Consider the following 18,285-nt stretch of genomic DNA (forward strand, 5'->3'; position numbering starts at 1 on the left):
GTCATGCGATGTTTTTGTACAGATAGTTTTGGACAAGTTTTGGCAAGCTCAGGAGTGTAAAACTCAGGTCCTGATGCACCCCTACAGAGATTTGTGTTTGCGTTATTTTAGCACACCAGCTACAGTCCATGGAGGCCTTGGTAATTAGTTCATCAGTTAAATCAGGTGTGTTAAATAAGGCAGAATGCTAAAATACATACTCAGAGTCTTACACTTCTGAGCCAGACAGATGCAGTAGTTGAATCCCTCATTGCTGAATACGAGTCGTTTTCAGTACGGACCGATCCAGTGGTACAGTCAGGGGCCATTTCATCATACATTACGTTATGAGTGTTATTCATGTATAACTGAATAGACAGACTGTGCATTTGAGGAAAAACAATTATAACTGACTTTTAAATGACCTTGTGCAGCACAGCATAACATGCAGCTTATAATAATTCACACTCACTCAGTGGAGGTTCCAGTGGGTGACCCGTCCTCGCACACCAGCCTACAGGATGAAGGTCTGGCAGGTCCGAGTCGACCCAGAAGTCAAACTTGGAGTGCCAGCCATCAAAGTGCACCTATTACAAAGAAAAAGGAAGTTGGAACAAAGCCATAAAATATATGATAAAATAAGATTATATAAAATAATGTCGGGCCGATCGTCCAATTATCGTTTATGCACAAGTCTAGGGCTCCAAGTGAGAAATAGATTTACTGGCAGCTGCACAAGGTGAATAATATTCAAGTCCAATTACGCCACAGAAATGCTGACAATTTCCTTTCAGTGTAAAACTTAGTCACCAAGCTCATACTGATTGTAAGCTATTATATTCTGGCATCGTAATAAGAACCATTAACATGCCTTCTGATAACAGCATATGTGAGACAGCGCTGATGTTTGTGTGTGTAATATATTATAATTTATATTTTATATATATAAATAAAAAACACACACAAGACATCAAGTCACAGCGGAGTCTGCATAAAGTATGCTGCATCTGGACCATCTCAACAGGCAGCATCTGATGAGCATCTAATGTGATTTCACCACAGAGTTCAGTTAAGAGATGTTAGGTTTCAGTTGCATCAACAGTGAAATCCTAGCAAACATCATTAAGTGCCGATCAAACTTCGCCCGTGATCTGACACTTCTGTCACTTTAAAATGTGTGCACAAAACGGTCCATTAATTAAGTCTTATGTCCCAACTGTTTCAGGTTTAGTCAGCCTGATTAACCAAAAGAAAAGGTCTCATAGAAACTGCAGAACAATAACAAAATCTAATGAAGCACAACTGAAGTGATGTTATATTCAATATATAGTTAAAAATTATTCTAATTCAGGACTGCTGCAGTCTGATGCGAAATGGAGTGTGTCTGATCAAAATCAATACATTCAACAAGCTGTTCTGACCTGCATTAGAGCTACACACTCCTAATTGCTGGTACAGCTGTAATCAAAATGATTCCCCCCCCTTGCAAATCATGTTTATTGTTGAACTTTACAGACTTTCAGCAGTTTGCAATGAACAAATCGAACAAAAGCAATTGAAATATTTCAACACAGCGAATGCTATAAGTGGTTTCCCCAAATTAAAGTGAAAAATGCAACTTAAATGATTTCTCCAGTCTCAAAGTGATTCAACTCCCTGAATAGAATCCCTCACAACAGCACCAATATGCAAAACAGGTGTTGTCTCAAGCACACCTGATGAAACTAATCAAGGGCTTCCTTAGTCGCACCAGGTGTGCATTGAGCTGGATACCTGAACTGGTTCGGGGTTTGTTGAGTGTCATGTTTGACTGCATGGTAGAAATATGGCCAAATCAAAAGAATGGTCCAAAAAGTTAAGAAAAAGAGATCATCGCCCTTCACAAACAAGGAACAGGACACAAAAAGATAGCGAAGGCACTGAATGCTCCTAGAGACATCGTTGGAAGCATAGTTCACAAGTTCAAAGTTAAGGGAACGGTGGTTACACTACCTGGACAGGGCAGAAAATTCATGGAATACCTGGACAGGGCAGGGCAGAAAAAGGAAGCCATCAATGGCTGCAACCAGATTTCTGAGAAGGCAGGTTGTGAAAAACCCTCGAGTGACTGTAAAAGACCTGCAACAAGACTTGGTGGCAACAGGCACTAGGGTTTCAGTGAGCACAGTAAGGCATGTACTAAATGCAGAAGGTTTCCATGCCAGAACTCCAAGACGTACACTGAAACTTTTCCTCAGAATCATATAAATCAGCCACAGAAGTTTTGGGATTCTCTTCTGTGAAGCAATCGATCAGTGATAGGCTTGCTGCAATAGTCTGTGTTACCTTTCATTTGATAAATGTCCCTTGCCTAGACATGTTGGATGTGAAGCTGGTGTCTGTGCTGTTCTCCAGCTCACCTTGACTCTGTAGTCTTCAGTATCAACAATGGAGGCCACGCGGATCAGCATGGGGTTTCTCCTGTCCACCACTTCTACCTTCATGTTGTTCTGAAATCCATGAGGCGTTCTCTGCAGGCAGACAGTGTTGATCAGAACCTTCACTTGGCTTTATGACAGGTTGACAAACAACACCTGCAGTCGCAGAATGCACAACTACAAGCTACGGTGAAAGAGGAGTGAGCCTGCTTTAATTAAAATCCAATTCGAAGTGTGTAAAGCCTTGAGGAGCCCCTTTTTCAGTCAGGATATTGCAGTTGGAATTTATGAATAATTATGAAACCCGTTAATCCTGACACGCAGCTAATTAATGCTATGCCCACACCCAAATCTAATCCCAACCTTAAATTTCAGTAACTGTTTGTTGTTGTAACACAACACACACAAATGTATCTACATGAGCAAAAATGGAAATAGAAGCACAAACACAGATCTGAACAATGTATTCACACACAGGCTTGGCATTTTTTTTTTATTTTTACACACACACACACACACACACACACACACACACACACACACACACACACACACACACACACACACACACACACACACACACACACACACACACACACACACACACACACACACACACGAAATGTTGTCTCGCACTGATGCGATTATCATTCTTTGCTCACCATACAAAAGGCTTGGCTCGGAACTGCAGAAGCACCATTGTCTTCTAAATACTCCTCCCATACGAAATGCTCTGGATTCGGGTGTCCTTGAACAAAAGCAAACACAATCTGATTAGAAAAAAAAGGCATCACATATGCTGCCAGGCTCATTGACTTAGTAGGTAATGTGGCTGAGGCACGTGGCTGAATAAGTTGTTAATGGTTTGGACTAATGGTGAACATTAATGCCTTCCAAGAACAAGAGTGCTATATATCACAAGTGAAACAGAAGACTAAGCATATCACTCACTGCCCGCTACAGGAAATGGCTCATACTGCATCATCTGTAAGATCTGGCTTTATCGGTTATATTGGTTTGCTTCCAATAAGTCAGGAGTTCACGCCTTATTTTGCTGTAAAACTTCTTACAGACATGGACTCCTTTAACTGTAAAATAAATTCCACAAACCCCTTCAGTACAGATTCATTTCATGTATATATGAACCAAGTATTCAAATAATCAGGCTCATTATTTAATGTAGCCACAGAGCCTTTTCATTCCAGAACTTTATGTCCAAGTGGACAGTATTTATAGGCTTGGATTAAACCTATTCAATACAAGTGACTGCTCAATTAACTCAGTAGTAAATATAATACATTTTTTATAGTGTTCGAAATCACAACCCTTTAAATCAAACAAACAAACAACCCACCTGAGAATGTTCAATACTTTAAGGTAACACTTGATTAAGGAACAAGTATGCACAGTGTCGCGGACTATGCTTACATGCACATCAAATGCCGTTTAAGGTCTAGATTCGGGTTGCAGCCATATTCCGAATATGACGTTTAATATGCCTATACAGGGACCAGAATATTCGTGTATACATGGCTGTTGTAAGTATGCCAATCTACAGTCACACTTTTGCTTTCCTGTGAGATTCGAGATGCTGCCATTGCTACCCTAAATTTCTCGTGGACCAAGCATGCGCATATCTCCTTTCAGTAGCGTTTCTGAATAAGGTGTTTACATGCAACAAATTTCCAATTAAAACAGGCATATTCCAGGAGTGGGAATCAGAATTTGGGGAATCAGAATATTGCCCGATTCGGATCAAGACAATCCGATTGCGGCGTTTACATGAACCAATACTAATTAGAAAATGTTCAAATTCTGATTAATATCGGAATATCGATGTGCATGTAAACAGTCAGTGATGAGAAGTTCCATGCTACATACACCATACGGCCAAAATATGTAGACATCTGACCATCACGCCCATATGTGGGTGTTCCCCTTCAACAGTTGCCACAAAGTTGGAAGCACATAATAGTCTAGAAAATCTTGTGCTGCCACAATAACATTTCACTTTACTGTACCTAAAGGGCACAAAACCTGTTCCAGCATGACAATGCCCCTGTGTACAGAGTGAGGTCCATTAAGACATGGTTTGCCAAGGCTGGTGTGGAAGAACTCGAGTGACCTGCACAGAGCCCTGACCTCAACTCAACTGAACACCTTTGGGATGGATTCGAACACTGACTGCTTGCCAGGCCTCCTCACCCAACATCAGTGCCTGACCTCACTAATGCTCTTGTGGCTAAATGGGCAGAAATCCATACAGCCACGCCAGAAAAATATCGATTATTATAATAGCAATGGGGGAACAATTCTGCAATGGGATGTTCAACAAGCACGTGTGAGACACGGGCACAGTATCCCTGCACTCCCTGTGACACTGTCCTCATGTGCCTTAATAATCAACCCATTATACACACACGTACACCATGTCTCATCCTATAAATAATAGAGAGGCACCAACGTGCATCCGATGATCGGGGCTGATTATCTCCTGTCAATCAAAAGAGGGCGAGAAAACACATTGATTTCGTGCTATGTTTAAAAGATATCTCTTGTGTGGAATGAGGACAAAACTGCAGTTTGTAAGCTCTGTAATCTCTGCACTGCTAAAATTTTACACTGGAAGTGAGCAACAGTGAAGCAGGAGTTTCAGAGTCGAGTCCAATTTGTATTTTTTTGCCGCGCAGTCAGTACACCATTGAAAGATTTAAATGAAGATGAGTCGACAAAAGTGTGTGTAATTTGATTTTTATATAAAAAAAAAAGCAGAAAAATGTATTTGTAGAGTAGTATATTTCCTATCTGGTTAATGTTAATATATAAAAAGCTACATACACACTTATTACCAGTTTATATATTATATACTGGCAAATAGCGTGAAAAACTTAAGTTATTATTATTATAATAATAATAATAATAATAATAATAATAATAATAATAAAACTTACATTTATATAGCGCTTTTTTCCTAGATACTCAAAAGCACTTTACATAGTGTTGGGGGTGGCTGGTCTCCTCAACCATCACTAGCGTGTAACAGCCGGATGATGCGACAGCAGCCATAGCACGCCAGAACCACACCACGCACCAGCAATAAGTGGAGAGGAAAGTGATGTAGCCAATTCAGAGATGGAGATTATTAGGGGGCCATGACAGAGAAGGGCTAATGGAGGTATTTCACCAGGACACCGGGGTTATACCCCTACTCTTTTACGATAAGTGTCCTGGGATTTTTAACGACCGCAGAGAGTCAGGACCTCGGTTTAACATCTCATCCGAAAGACAGATTTATGTAAATATACAAGTGATTTACTAAACTAAAAATCATAATAAAGCGAAAGAAATAGTACTTTAGGGCAATAAAGGTGTTAAATATAATTGTATGGACCCATACGTAGTGTAGAATTCTGAAACATCAAAATAAATCAATTAAAAATATCTGCAAGGATGCAATCATTTATATATCAAAAAATAAATAAAAAGCTGCAACTCCGTAGTACTTCATTAGGTTTTATCGAATATTAAATGAGGCGAGAACACAGTGCTGCAACACGACTAAGGGCTGAAATGTAACTACATACAGTTTAGATAATGAACATAAACCGCACAATATAGCATAATACTGTGAACAAATCTTTTACGTGCATGTCAAGCAAGTGCATGTACACATATCTGGTGTAAAAAGCCACACTCATGGCAGTGTATGTGCTGCAGCCACTGCTTGATCCTTGTACTGTGACTGGTGAAAAATGGGCTTTACTGACTGCCACATGCTCAGCATTTCACTGCTCTTACCACACTGTTAGTATTATTACCATGCCTGCGAGAATACCATAACATTTATCCGCACTTCTGCTTTTAGAACAGTTTTCGAAGATTGTCAATATTAACTCTACCCCCATTGTTTAAAACCTTCAGCTTGCTTCACAACCAAAAAGAGTCAAGTATTTCTCCAAAAAGGGAACTTTTAATTAATAAAAATTAAATAAATAAAAACATTCCAAACGATTAAATGTCTAGCCCCATTCCATGAATGACAGAATACCAGTAACTATTAAATTAAAGCACGAACTGGAACAGAATTCATTATTTTTCATAAGCACACAGTGCCGACTGCATACACCCTTTGTTTTGTTGCCTAGTGAACAAGTGAATTGAAGCTAGCGAAGGAGAGCTCAATCAGAGTCGTGTACCGCTTACACGGTCCATATCCGTCTCAGATTGTGCAGGTCAAGTGTGAAGATATGATCCTGTTTGCATTCATCCGGGTTTAACCCCAAGCTGAGCCTGCTTCTCAGGATAGGAATGACTGTGCTAGCTGCTATCACCATGAGCCAGGTTTACAGTATAGACTGCTCCATCTGTCTCTGTGACAGCTGTGTGACTCTCTCCAAAAAGGTCTCCATTGCTCAATTACATGGTCCTGTGCTCACACAGCAGTCTGACATACGATAAAGCTAAACTAAAAGTAAAAGATAACCGAGGCAGAGCAGGTTTCACCCCCAACACGTCGCCGGTGCATGGCTCGATATATAATGAATGTGCTGGAGGATTAATGCTGTAGCCTGTGCTATTTGTGGAAAGATGATGACAGCTGCAGTTTGGGTGAAAATTTGGGAGCAGCTTTAGCTTAGCACAACTCAGCAGACCAGAAGAAAAGAATGAGGGTTGACAGGGAGGGACACACACAGACAGACACAATGAATATTATATACATTTCTATTAAAGTCTTGTATCAGAACAACTGGCTGACAGTCATATGTAGTGTATAAATCTGAACTATAAGCTTCTGATGGGATGCATTACATTTTCTAAAATTATCTAAAAATTTTAAACAAAATCAAGAAGTAATGTTGACTGTTAAGAGTTTGACTGCACGTATACATATTTTATATTAATATCAAAATAAATAAACAAAATATATTCAATAAAACAACTTCAATCTGACCAATAATTTAGGACATGACTTATACTCTTTTCGTCCCATCAAACACTTATCAAAAAGGTGGGCTTTTTTTGAATTAAGAGTATAACCCCTCTGGCTCATCAAGCCAAACTACGGACAGACAACACCACCGCCACACTAAAAGTGGGCATTTTAATGAAAATTTCATGATTCCCTCAAACTTTGGCAATATATTTAAAATCTATTAAAAAGGTGTGTACTATTGATTAAGGCAGTACTAGTTTTTCTTAGGTGAGAAAGCTATTATGTAGTTTAGTGATTATTCAGTCCCTCCAGGAGCTTGCAATTTTTCAAAGTTACCGCGGATTTGGGCCATTGGGCACATTCAACCAAAGCCCTCTTCGATGTACGGCTGTTGAACAAGTACAGCTAAAAGGTCTCATTTAAAAAAAACAAAAAACACCCCACCCCACACACAGCACTATAATCTCTGCCATTTGCATCACAAAGTTTGAAAAAAGACACAGCAAAAATCAAGCGTCTCAGTCTGCGACAATCACAAAGAAAAATTCTGAAATCCTGTATGGACTGATTAACGGAATTACTCTACTTAAAATAAAGGACAAAAAAAAATGGAAGGACTAATTACACACTCATGAAATTAAACCAAATTAATTTGTCTTCCAAAAGAAAATGAAATTATGACAAAAATGGAACTAACCAAATTACTAACTAAAGCCACAAGAGCAAGCTCACTAAAGCGAGCGGGCAAACTGAGGACATCTCTCTACTATAGATGGATAGTTCCTTGAATCGTTTACATTTCATATTTCATATACAGACATGGATGAGGAGTTGTCTTGCCAATATAGACCCCCCCCAAACAGAATTTAGAGAGCAAGACAGACAAAAGAAAGCCTAGGACACAGGTATGGCTTGGTACCTACCCTGAGGTGCTGTGAGAGGTCGTCCATGGTCCTGGCACCAGCCCACAGGGTGGATATGGGGGCTACTGGCATCACACCTGAGCAAACGCAACCCAAAAAGTAAAGTCCCCATGCTTCATTTCACTCATCTAATTACAACATTGATGCTGTAAGAAAATTCTGTTCTTTTCAGACATGTATGTTAGTACATTTTTAAGCTTTACTGACAGAACACCAGTTTATTGCTGGATGCTTGCAGCTCCAACATGACAAGTCTAAAAGCAAGGAATGAAATTATGCAGAATCCTGCAAGAGGAAATAAAGTGGACTATGGAGAGTATGAACGGTCTCTGCTCTGTGCATGTGTGTGTTCTGCAGTGCGTCATGAGATGTTTGCCTCGATTTGAGAAGGCTCAGAGCTTCTCCTGCTGGAAGCAAGTAGTATAACAAAGGAGAGGAGAGAACACTTCTCCTCTTTCAACACATCAAATAATATACTAACCCTTTATACACTTCCTCCTAACATGCATTTCATTACCCAATTCAGGCAGCCATGTTAAATTACAGAAAACTAACATGCGAATAACCGATTCTCACTGCTCAAGCTGACCTTAGTCAATTTCAATCAATCTTCATCAAATAAATATTATACCCATAAATATTATATTATCTCACTTAGCTCTTAAAAAAAAACAAAAAAAACAAAAACAAAAATGAAGTTATTACATTCACTTATCTAATCAGTACACTTCACTCAAAACACATTAAATATTTTGAATAAATTCCTGCACTCATCATGCTTTCCTTCAGTGATTCAAAAGCAAGTCAGATACAGTTCATATATAAATGCAGAATATGAGCCATGACATGCCTCCAGAATTAAATTACACCACACTTACATACCTCACAACCCTGTGCCTTCATTATACATTTAAGCCCAAGGCTTAATAATAACCAAGGACAAATCCTTCATTTTTAGGTCTGTTTTTTTTTTTTGTTTGTTTGAACAGTCAGTACACTATAGACTTTTGTCATTTTCACCATGAGTTTCTTCAATCAGCGTCTCTTACCAGTAATCGTATGTGTCATCCCAGTTGTCAAAATGAACCAGGAAGCGGTTGTCTACGATGTCGGCCACAGAGGCCACACACACCAGGCAGGGGTTCTTCCTGTCCACTGCCTCCAGTTTCATGCCCACTTCAAATTTCGAGGTGGTGTTAGTCTGTTAAAAAGATGTTCATCTTATTTAGAGGGCCAACCTTATGACTAATGTAAAAAAAAACAAAGCTAGACATTTAAAATGGATTTTTTAAAAATAACTTTCTTCAGCACACAGATCATTACATTATTGTACACCTTGTACAAGGCATTTCAGTTATTTGTAATTAATCAAAATGCCCACTAAGAGTTTCACAGCTGACCCCCCCAGTTCTTAATAACTAACTGATGTTGAACCAATTCTGACCACACAGATATTAACCATTTAATACCAGCATCATTGAGCGTCAATGGTTACCAATACAAATAAAACCTTGGTATTTCCATTGCAGCCGTTTCTTTCTGGAATACAAAATAACAGGTTCTTTCAGCCTGTAAGAGGCACTGTTCACTGCTAACAGACACTTTCTCCTTCTGCTGTCTGTATGCGAGATGTCGGCTGAATCCGCGCAAGGCAGTGCACTTACACTGGTTTGGGATTTGAACAGATTCTTTGGTGCAGCCTGAGCATTGCAAGAGTCCAAGTATTTTTCCCAGTTAAACTCATTCATCTTATAACCTGAGAGACAAAGAGACAGACAACGAGTATGAAGAGTGATGTAAAAGTTAAGCGAGAAAGGCAGGAGATAGACATTATTCAGCACACAAAAATATGAAATATGAAGATTGTCTAATATATATGATGTGACTCATTAGTCCTGAACTATGTTAACATCCATAATTAAATTAACAATGTAGGTGGTGTAACCCAAGCACCATTTATCTCTCTTTATATTGCACGTCTTTTATAAAAAACAGACTGTCTAAATGAATCGCCATCCTTTAAATCCAAGTGGCACAGGTGGACTGCTGACAGCTTGCCATCTGCCAAGTGGAAACATGGCTGATATGTTCACCAGAGATCACAGCTTGTGAACCCCGCATACCTTTTGGAGGGTGTAGTTTGCGACCTGCGGATTCACACCATCCTGCTGGCCGGATATCAGGGGAATCAGCATTAACCCAAAAGTCATAGCACTCTGAGTAACCGTCAATGTGCAGACGCAGACGGTAGCCAATCACCTAGAGGACAGAAGTGACAATTGGTTATTTATTTATAAAAGGTGCTTTTAGAACTGTCCTTTGGCAGTGTACAAACCTCAGCCACGGAGAGCACACAGAACATGGAAGGATGCAAGGGGTCGATTCCCTCTAGCCTCATTCCTATTTTAAAGCCATTCTTGCTGCAAGGAAATGACTGGCACTGCAAGAGAAAAAGAGAAAAAAAAAAAAGAAAAAAAAAAACGACAAAAAATACAAATAAATAAATATATTTTTTTAAAAAGCTCTGTGACTTCAGAATGGTATACACGTATTACACCTAACTAGCAGGTGTAATTAGAAATTGTAGCTCATCTTTTTGGAAAATTTGCAAAAATGCAAATTTTGGGTTTAATAATTTTCCAGCCTTTCAACACTGCTTGGATTATGACCACAGCCCTGCTGATGGTTGTACATTTTCCAACCAATGATCTACTACACAAAAATATCTGCTCAGAGGTGGTTCTATGGTGGTTCCTGTTGACAAACCGAGAGGGTAGAGGAAAGGTGAAAAATTTGTAGAATCTGACAGAATTCAGTCAGTAAGTGCACCCGTGCGTTAGACCCATCTGATCTAATTGGAAATATGCAGGAAATAACTAGCATTACCAGGCATTCCTTTCACCTCGATCGTTTCGCTGTTCGTGATTACTGAGAAGGAGCGTCCCATCGCTCAGGTTGCTATGGCTACTTGCTCGCATTTCTAAAGGAGAACAGATGTCTTGTCAAATCCCTTCACGGAGAACGTGGCTGTGATGACGAGCGTGACGGATGCTATAGGCGTGCTCCATGAGGCTAGGGTAGCAACAGACTTCTGAAGTCATCCAGATGTAGATCTCAAACAATTTCTGCCCTCGTGCTATACGACTGGCATACGATTACATGATTTACGATCTACCACATATATAACGAGTCTGATTACTACAAACAATAATTCTGGCACCTTTCCGTTTTGTGAGAAAAGAACTGAAAAATTCACTTCTATCCAGGTTTCTCTGTGTAGCGCAGAAATCTGGTTGTAGATTCCTAATGAGCACGTCAGAGGTGAAAGTGGCTAGGAGAAACGCCCTGAAATAACGACATGAATCCTTGAGAGGAACCGAACTCAAAAGGAGAACCTATCCTCTTCTGATTAGTGAGATAATAAGTCATTACTCTTAAGGGTAATAAGACAGTAGTAAGTGTTCATAAATGGGCTATATGAAACTTATAATGGAAGTCAACAGCTGTACACTTATTTTGACAGAGCAGAAATGTAAAAATTCTTGTATGTGGTAATTAATTATACAATAAAGAGGTGGAACATTCGTTCCCTGATTGTGCTACAGCAAAAATATCAGAATGAGCACTTCGAAAAAAAATGGATTTGAACAAATGTACTTTGAATGGTTTTAAATAATAAACTTACGGGGGGGGGGGGGGGGGGCAAAACAAAACAAAACGAAACACCACATGTATGGGTAAAACATTTTTACCCTGAACAATAACTTGGATAATTGAAAAAATAAAGAAAGAAAGAAAGAAAGAATTAAATATTGTTCAACTCCAAACAGCACATCCAACTGATTTTTTTCCAACATGAACTACAAATACGATTTCTTTTCTATTGGAATCAAAACATTTGTTTACTGATGATCTGCAGTGGAATGAAGTGAGCAAACACTGCTGCATCTAAATGAATCTTCCAAATTGACTAAATGAACAAATCAATAAACAATACTTCGAGTGAAAAACAAAACAAAAACATCTGCTCATCTAGACAGAACCAAATGGTGATGGAAGCAACATTTATTTCACAGAGCAACATAATATCTTCCTCAGACTCACATTTAGACCAGCGTTATAGATCTGTTAACAGCTTTTCTCATCAATATGTTCCCTTACACAAATGCTGCCTTTAGGCTTAGAATTCTACAAGTCCCAGCTTTGTAGCAGCTGGTGTGTGCAGCTCAGGAAAACATTTCAGTGTGAAGCGCACACCCCACACCACTTACTCACTGAGCACCTGACCTGCAGAAAGCTCACTCCCATAAAGACACTGCTGGAGGCACAAACACTCCAACACAATCATTAGACGAACTATTACACAGCTGTAATAAGAGCTCAACACAAAAAGATGCTCAACGAGTAAACAGAACAAAAAGATGCCTGAAGTAAACAGGTCCAATTCGGTTAGATGCTTTAGTCAGCACACAGTTCCCCACTGCCTGTCAGGAAAATCTATAATTATGCTCCACATACAGGAACAAGAGTGGAAGTACTTATGCTGAACTTTTTGGCTACTTCCCTTAGAACAACAGAATACTTCACACAAAAAGAAAGCCTTAACAGCAGGGAATGGTTCCAAGTTTGTCTTTTTAAAATTGGGCCCAGTGGGACTCACATGTACACTACATGTGCCAGTTTGTCCAGCTTCAAGTTAACCAGAGAGTTCAACTGAGAACCAGCACTTCTACTTCAAAAGTAACCCTATTCCAGGGCTAAGTTTCAGCAATATGGCAGAAATGAGCACAAACATTGAGCCCCATTCATATTTGCAGATAAAATCGGCCAGAGTTACAGTTCTGATAACCCAGTGCCTTTGTTGGTTCTGAACTGTGTATGCAGCAGATGCTCTTGCACAGGCACTAGTCTGGCTATTTTGGAATAAACATAACAGAAGCCAGACTGCTTCATCGATCTCTGCCACAAATAACAAACTTGGTTATGTGGCTTATTATAAGTTGCTCTTACACTATGACAGACCTGCATGTGTTCTGATGCATGTTAAGTAGCAAATGATTAAGCTGTCCGGAGGTAGTTAGAGCAGAGTCGAATTATTATTATTTAAAAAAAAAAATAAATAAAAAAAAAAAAATAGAGATAGATATATATTATATATTATATATTATAATATATAATATTATAATATATAATTATAATAATTATTTATAATTATTATAAATAATAATTATATTAATTATATAGGGGGGGGTTTGTTAGTTATCTAATAACAGGCCTCATTTATCAAGCTGGATACAATCTGATATATTTGTGAATTATTCATATGAGCGTTCACACAAGAAAGTTTGTTTTCATGAAAATCCTGTAAATTTGTTATAAAACATCTGTACTCCTACCTGTGCTCCTGAGCATGTGTAAATTTGCACACAAGAGGACTAACGCAAACCTTGACTTGGTCGACTTCAAATCACAACATTTGCATAAAGATTATATGGTTAAGTTTAAATAGCTTTAAAAAATTAAAAAATAAAAATACATTTATACCATTTAGTAGACACCTTTATCCAGAGTGACTTGCAGAAGTGCTTTGGTATCTATCAAAAACACATGCACATGCTAGGTCACTAGGTCACGGACCAAGAATAACATTGAGAACATTTGGTGAAAATCAGTTATTAAATTATGACAAACGAAATGGTGCTGTAAAAATGGAGGACGGGCCGGTCTATCTTTACACAGCCATAAACATACAAATGCCTCAGGTGATGGCAGATTTAGTATTTTCTTGTTTTATTATTAAATATTTTTGATTGTTAATAAAAATAAAGTAAATTTTCCATATGGCTACATCTCTGTGTGTGTCAAAACCACCTCTAGTGTTTATTGCCAAAAAGTTGTATTTCAGATTCATGACCCTTGAACCCGATCCCATTTGAAGTTCCAGAAGTGTCTGGCAAACTGAAGACGCTCGAGTTTGTTTTTGGATGAGAATACAGGCTTTTTTCTTGAAACCCTTCCAAACAACTTGTGGTGATGTAGGTGACTTCGGATTGTAGTTTCGGAGATTTTCTGACCCCAAGACACAACTAACTTCTGCAATTCTCCAGCTGTGATCCTGGGAGATTTTGTGGCCACTTGAACCATCCCCTTCACAGTGTGTTGAGACAATATAGACACACATCCAATTCCAGGTTGATTCATAACATTTCCAGTTGACTGGGACTTCATAATTATTGCCCTGATGGGGAAATTGGCATTTTCAATGCTTGTGCTATTTTCTTTAGAGCCACTTCCCATTTTGTGATGCTCAACAACCTTTTGCCACACATCACAGCTATATTCCTTGGTCTAACCTATTGTTATGAGTGACTAAGGGAATTTGGCCTGTTACACCTCATATTTATACCCCTGTGAAACAGGAAGTCATGGTTGAACAATTTCCGGGTGTACTAAAAATTTTTAAATAATCAATGGGAATATACCACAAATATATTTCTCATATATGAAATAGGGGTGCCAATTATTGTGCCACACATCTTTAACAAAGATTTTAATAAGCCTGTGTATTATTTGTAATTGTTTGATATCCATGAGAGCAGAGTATTTTTGTGATTTTTTTTTTAACTAAAAGATCAAAAGGTTAAACAATAAGGACAATTTTTCACAGCCTTATTTGCTCAAAATTTACCACGGGTGCCGGTATTAATGGGGTGAACTGTAGCTAGAATTAGTGGGATAGGTTACAACCACATGTGCAGCCTTGGGGAAAACCCCTATATTCACAACATGGCAGGTCATTAATATATATATTACACAGCAGGGCATCAGTGATTAACAGGTACATGGGTACAGAACCATGTACAGTAAATAACGAACTAGTACTTGCTGAAAGTAAGAGGTTTTGCTCTTTTATATAATAAATACACACACTGACGTGGTCAGTAAAGTTTTGCATAAGTTCATAATACCAATAGTAGCAGGTTATTTATATTCTCAGAGTACATGGATTGTGTCTCAAATTCCATACAACTGTACTGAACTGTTTGTCAGAACATCACTGGTGTCATTAGAATTTAGGCACACTGTGGCTCAATGGTTAAGGCTCTGGATTACTGATCAGAAGGTTAGGAGTTCAAGCCCGAACACCGTCAAACTATCATTGCTGGGCACTTGATCATGGCCCTTAAACCTCTCTGCTCCGAGGGCACTGTATCATGGCTCACCCTGCTCTCTGACCCCAACTTCCGAACAAGCTGGGATACGTGAAAAATATATATTCTGGTGTAATCTATGTGACAAAAGGCTTCTTCTTTTTGAGAATAAGAAGCTTCACAGTAAGGAAACAGTACAATGTTCGGAAATCTACCACAAGAAACTTGCAAAAGCATTTTTCTACCAAAGAGGGTGAAATTCAAGAAAAATGTAACATCAGCTTTGAACACAATGAAAAGCTTTATCATTAATACACCTTCCATGTTTTCACAACGACCAGCTTTTGTTATTCCAATATCAGAAACTCAAATAAGTGGTATGCACGAATATAGCGCTTTTATCCGAAGCGCTTTACACTGTGTCTCATTCACACACACGGTAGCAGAGCTGCGATGCAAGGCGCTAACTTGCCATTGGGAGCAACTTGGGGTTCAGTGTCTTGCCCAAGGACACTTCTTTATGTGGAGTCATGTGGGCCAGGAATCGAACCAAAAACCCTACGATTAGTGGACAACCCGCTCTACCACCTGAGCTACAGCCGCCCATATATTAATTTTTATTTTATTTATATATATATATATATATATATATATAAAAAAAAACACACACACACACACACACACAATATATCTGCCAGATATATTGTTAGTAACTCTGTGGCCTGTGTCTGTTTGTATTATAGTTGTCACAATACATTCCCTGAAGTGTGAATTATGTGGCTTAATGCCAATCTCTGAATGACTGGCCTATTAAAAAGTACCCTGCCTTGTTATTAATAGGAAAACAAAAATGTCCGCAAACAGTACAACCACATTATATTTAAAGGTTAGTTCTAGCTGTCGTCCATGATAAAGCTGAAAAGAGAGAAAATGCACACCGTATAAATATTCACACAATATAAGCAGCTCACAGCTCCCACTGCTGACTGCTGTTATTTTTAGTCCTGCGCAAAACCTGAAGCAAAAAGCGCTTATTTAGACTTAAATCAGCAGTGTCAGGATAACCGTATAGAGGACTCTGATATAAGCAGTTTGAATTTAAACAATAAATGCAGGATTAATTCTTACCTCAGTAAAGAGTCTCGGGGGGGCTGCGATGGCTCTTTCCTCATCCAAGTACTGATCCCATGACCAGGGCCTTTTCTTACTGTTAACTGCACACACAGTCGTAAATATAAAAATCACACTGCATAAAATGTGGTACAGTTACAGGTTCAAACCGAGTGGAACACTAACACCTTCCCTAAAGAGCTCATAAAAATAATAATAATAATAATAATAATAATAATAATAATAATAATAAATTAGCTGTAAACAATAAGCTTCTAAGGTTGGATTACATGAGAGATGTTTTACCAACTGAAGTGGACAGTTTATTTTTCATCCTTGTCGTGTCTTCTTTCGGACGTTCCTACAAAAAATAAAAATAAATAAATAAATAATATTATAATATTTTGGTGATACTTTGAATATCAGAGCAAAACACTGCGCATGGCTCAGGTGAAGGGCGGGTTGTTAGTCTGTACTCACTCTGAGACAGTATTCCTCAGACACACTTCTAGGATTCAAATTCGGTTTCCTTTTCTTTCGGTCCTCTCCCTGCATCATTAGAGAATGATAGACTCTGGAATGACATGCAAACAATACCAGTAAATAAAAGAACAGCCGGGGGGGGGGGGGGGGGGGGGGGGGTGTTCTGAACAAAAACAAAATAAAAAACCCTCACTAGCAGTGTGCCGGATGATTCATATTTCTGCTCTTAATAAGCACTCTTGCCATAGTCTTACCAAGACAGAAAATGTATAGGTTTGAACAATAAATGCTCAAGTATATAGTTTATCATTTTATTTATAGTTTGTAGTCAGATTAGGCATCGTGAATAAAAGTGCTGGAAAGGTATATTACATACCACTGTGTATTGTCACAGATTTGTATTAAAACCAGAAGAGCTTTGAAGTGATTCGGGGAATCCATAAGGCGTCCTGAATTTGGATTACTCAGCTACTCAGGTAGCTCACACTACCTCCGTCATCATCATGTATGCATGTGTTCGGAGGATGCTCACAATACAAAAATGCTAGTTTTCATTCTTGTACACCTTAAGACAGTGGTCACCAACCCTCTTCCATGAGAGCTACCTTCCTGCAGGCTTCACCTCAAACCAAAACCAACATACTTGTATTAGTTGATCAAGAACTTCTTAAGGCAATGATTAGATAGACAGGTGTATGGAATTAAATCAATGCTAAAAAGTATTGAATGTAACTTTTCAAGAAACGAACAAAAATACACAATGGGAAAGAAGAAACACACTCTGAAACTGATACGTGAACTCCATGGCGAAAAATTAACAAGGTCTTCAAATAAACTGCACTAACAGTTTTCTAAGCTTCCTTTTCACTAATCGTGGTCTATGAATGCGCTGCCACAGTTCGTGTAAACTTTCAACATTCACATTCGCCATTCTAGCACAAATCTCACGTGCGGGTGGGGCTTAACAGCGATTAACTCTCATTGGCTAGTGAGATTTGGAACGACAGTTTGAGAATCCAGCTGAAGAGGAGGATGACACTGATAATGACGGTCTGACACTTCTGAGAGCTAAATCGCTCAAAATAAATAAATAAAAATTTATCTGATGAGACTACCCAAACCTCAAATTAGACTAATATACTGATTAGGTAAGTAAGTAATTTCTGACAGAAAACAAAACACTATAACTATAGAGAGATCCAGAACGTTCTTCAAACTTCGCACCACTGAAGTCTCTACTTCCTGGCCAGGGAGCTGTCGATCCAAATCTCACTAGCCAATGAGAGTAA

The 18,285-nt window shown here is 38.7% G+C and overlaps 1 protein-coding gene across 3 annotated transcripts in view; it reads right to left on the bottom strand.

Annotated features, from left to right (window-relative positions):
- Positions 1-18,285, bottom strand: part of LOC108271260 (L3MBTL histone methyl-lysine binding protein 4) — a 72,691-nt gene that overhangs the window by 43,884 nt on the left and 10,522 nt on the right. For all 3 annotated transcript variants that reach the window (XM_017478711.3, XM_017478721.3, XM_053683455.1), the window contains 11 exons: positions 16,994-17,087; positions 16,820-16,874; positions 16,532-16,617; positions 10,588-10,692; positions 10,376-10,511; positions 9,917-10,008; positions 9,302-9,453; positions 8,253-8,329; positions 3,059-3,144; positions 2,379-2,489; positions 452-566 (listed from right to left, as the gene is read on the bottom strand). In XM_017478711.3, the coding sequence (XP_017334200.1) occupies positions 452-566; positions 2,379-2,489; positions 3,059-3,144; positions 8,253-8,329; positions 9,302-9,453; positions 9,917-10,008; positions 10,376-10,511; positions 10,588-10,692; positions 16,532-16,617; positions 16,820-16,874; positions 16,994-17,071 (1,093 nt within the window). In that variant the 5' untranslated portion in view covers positions 17,072-17,087. The remainder of the gene's footprint in view (positions 1-451; positions 567-2,378; positions 2,490-3,058; positions 3,145-8,252; positions 8,330-9,301; positions 9,454-9,916; positions 10,009-10,375; positions 10,512-10,587; positions 10,693-16,531; positions 16,618-16,819; positions 16,875-16,993; positions 17,088-18,285) is intronic.

Source organism: Ictalurus punctatus, chromosome 1 (genome assembly GCF_001660625.3).
Source record: "Ictalurus punctatus breed USDA103 chromosome 1, Coco_2.0, whole genome shotgun sequence".
Lineage (NCBI taxonomy): Eukaryota > Metazoa > Chordata > Actinopteri > Siluriformes > Ictaluridae > Ictalurus > Ictalurus punctatus.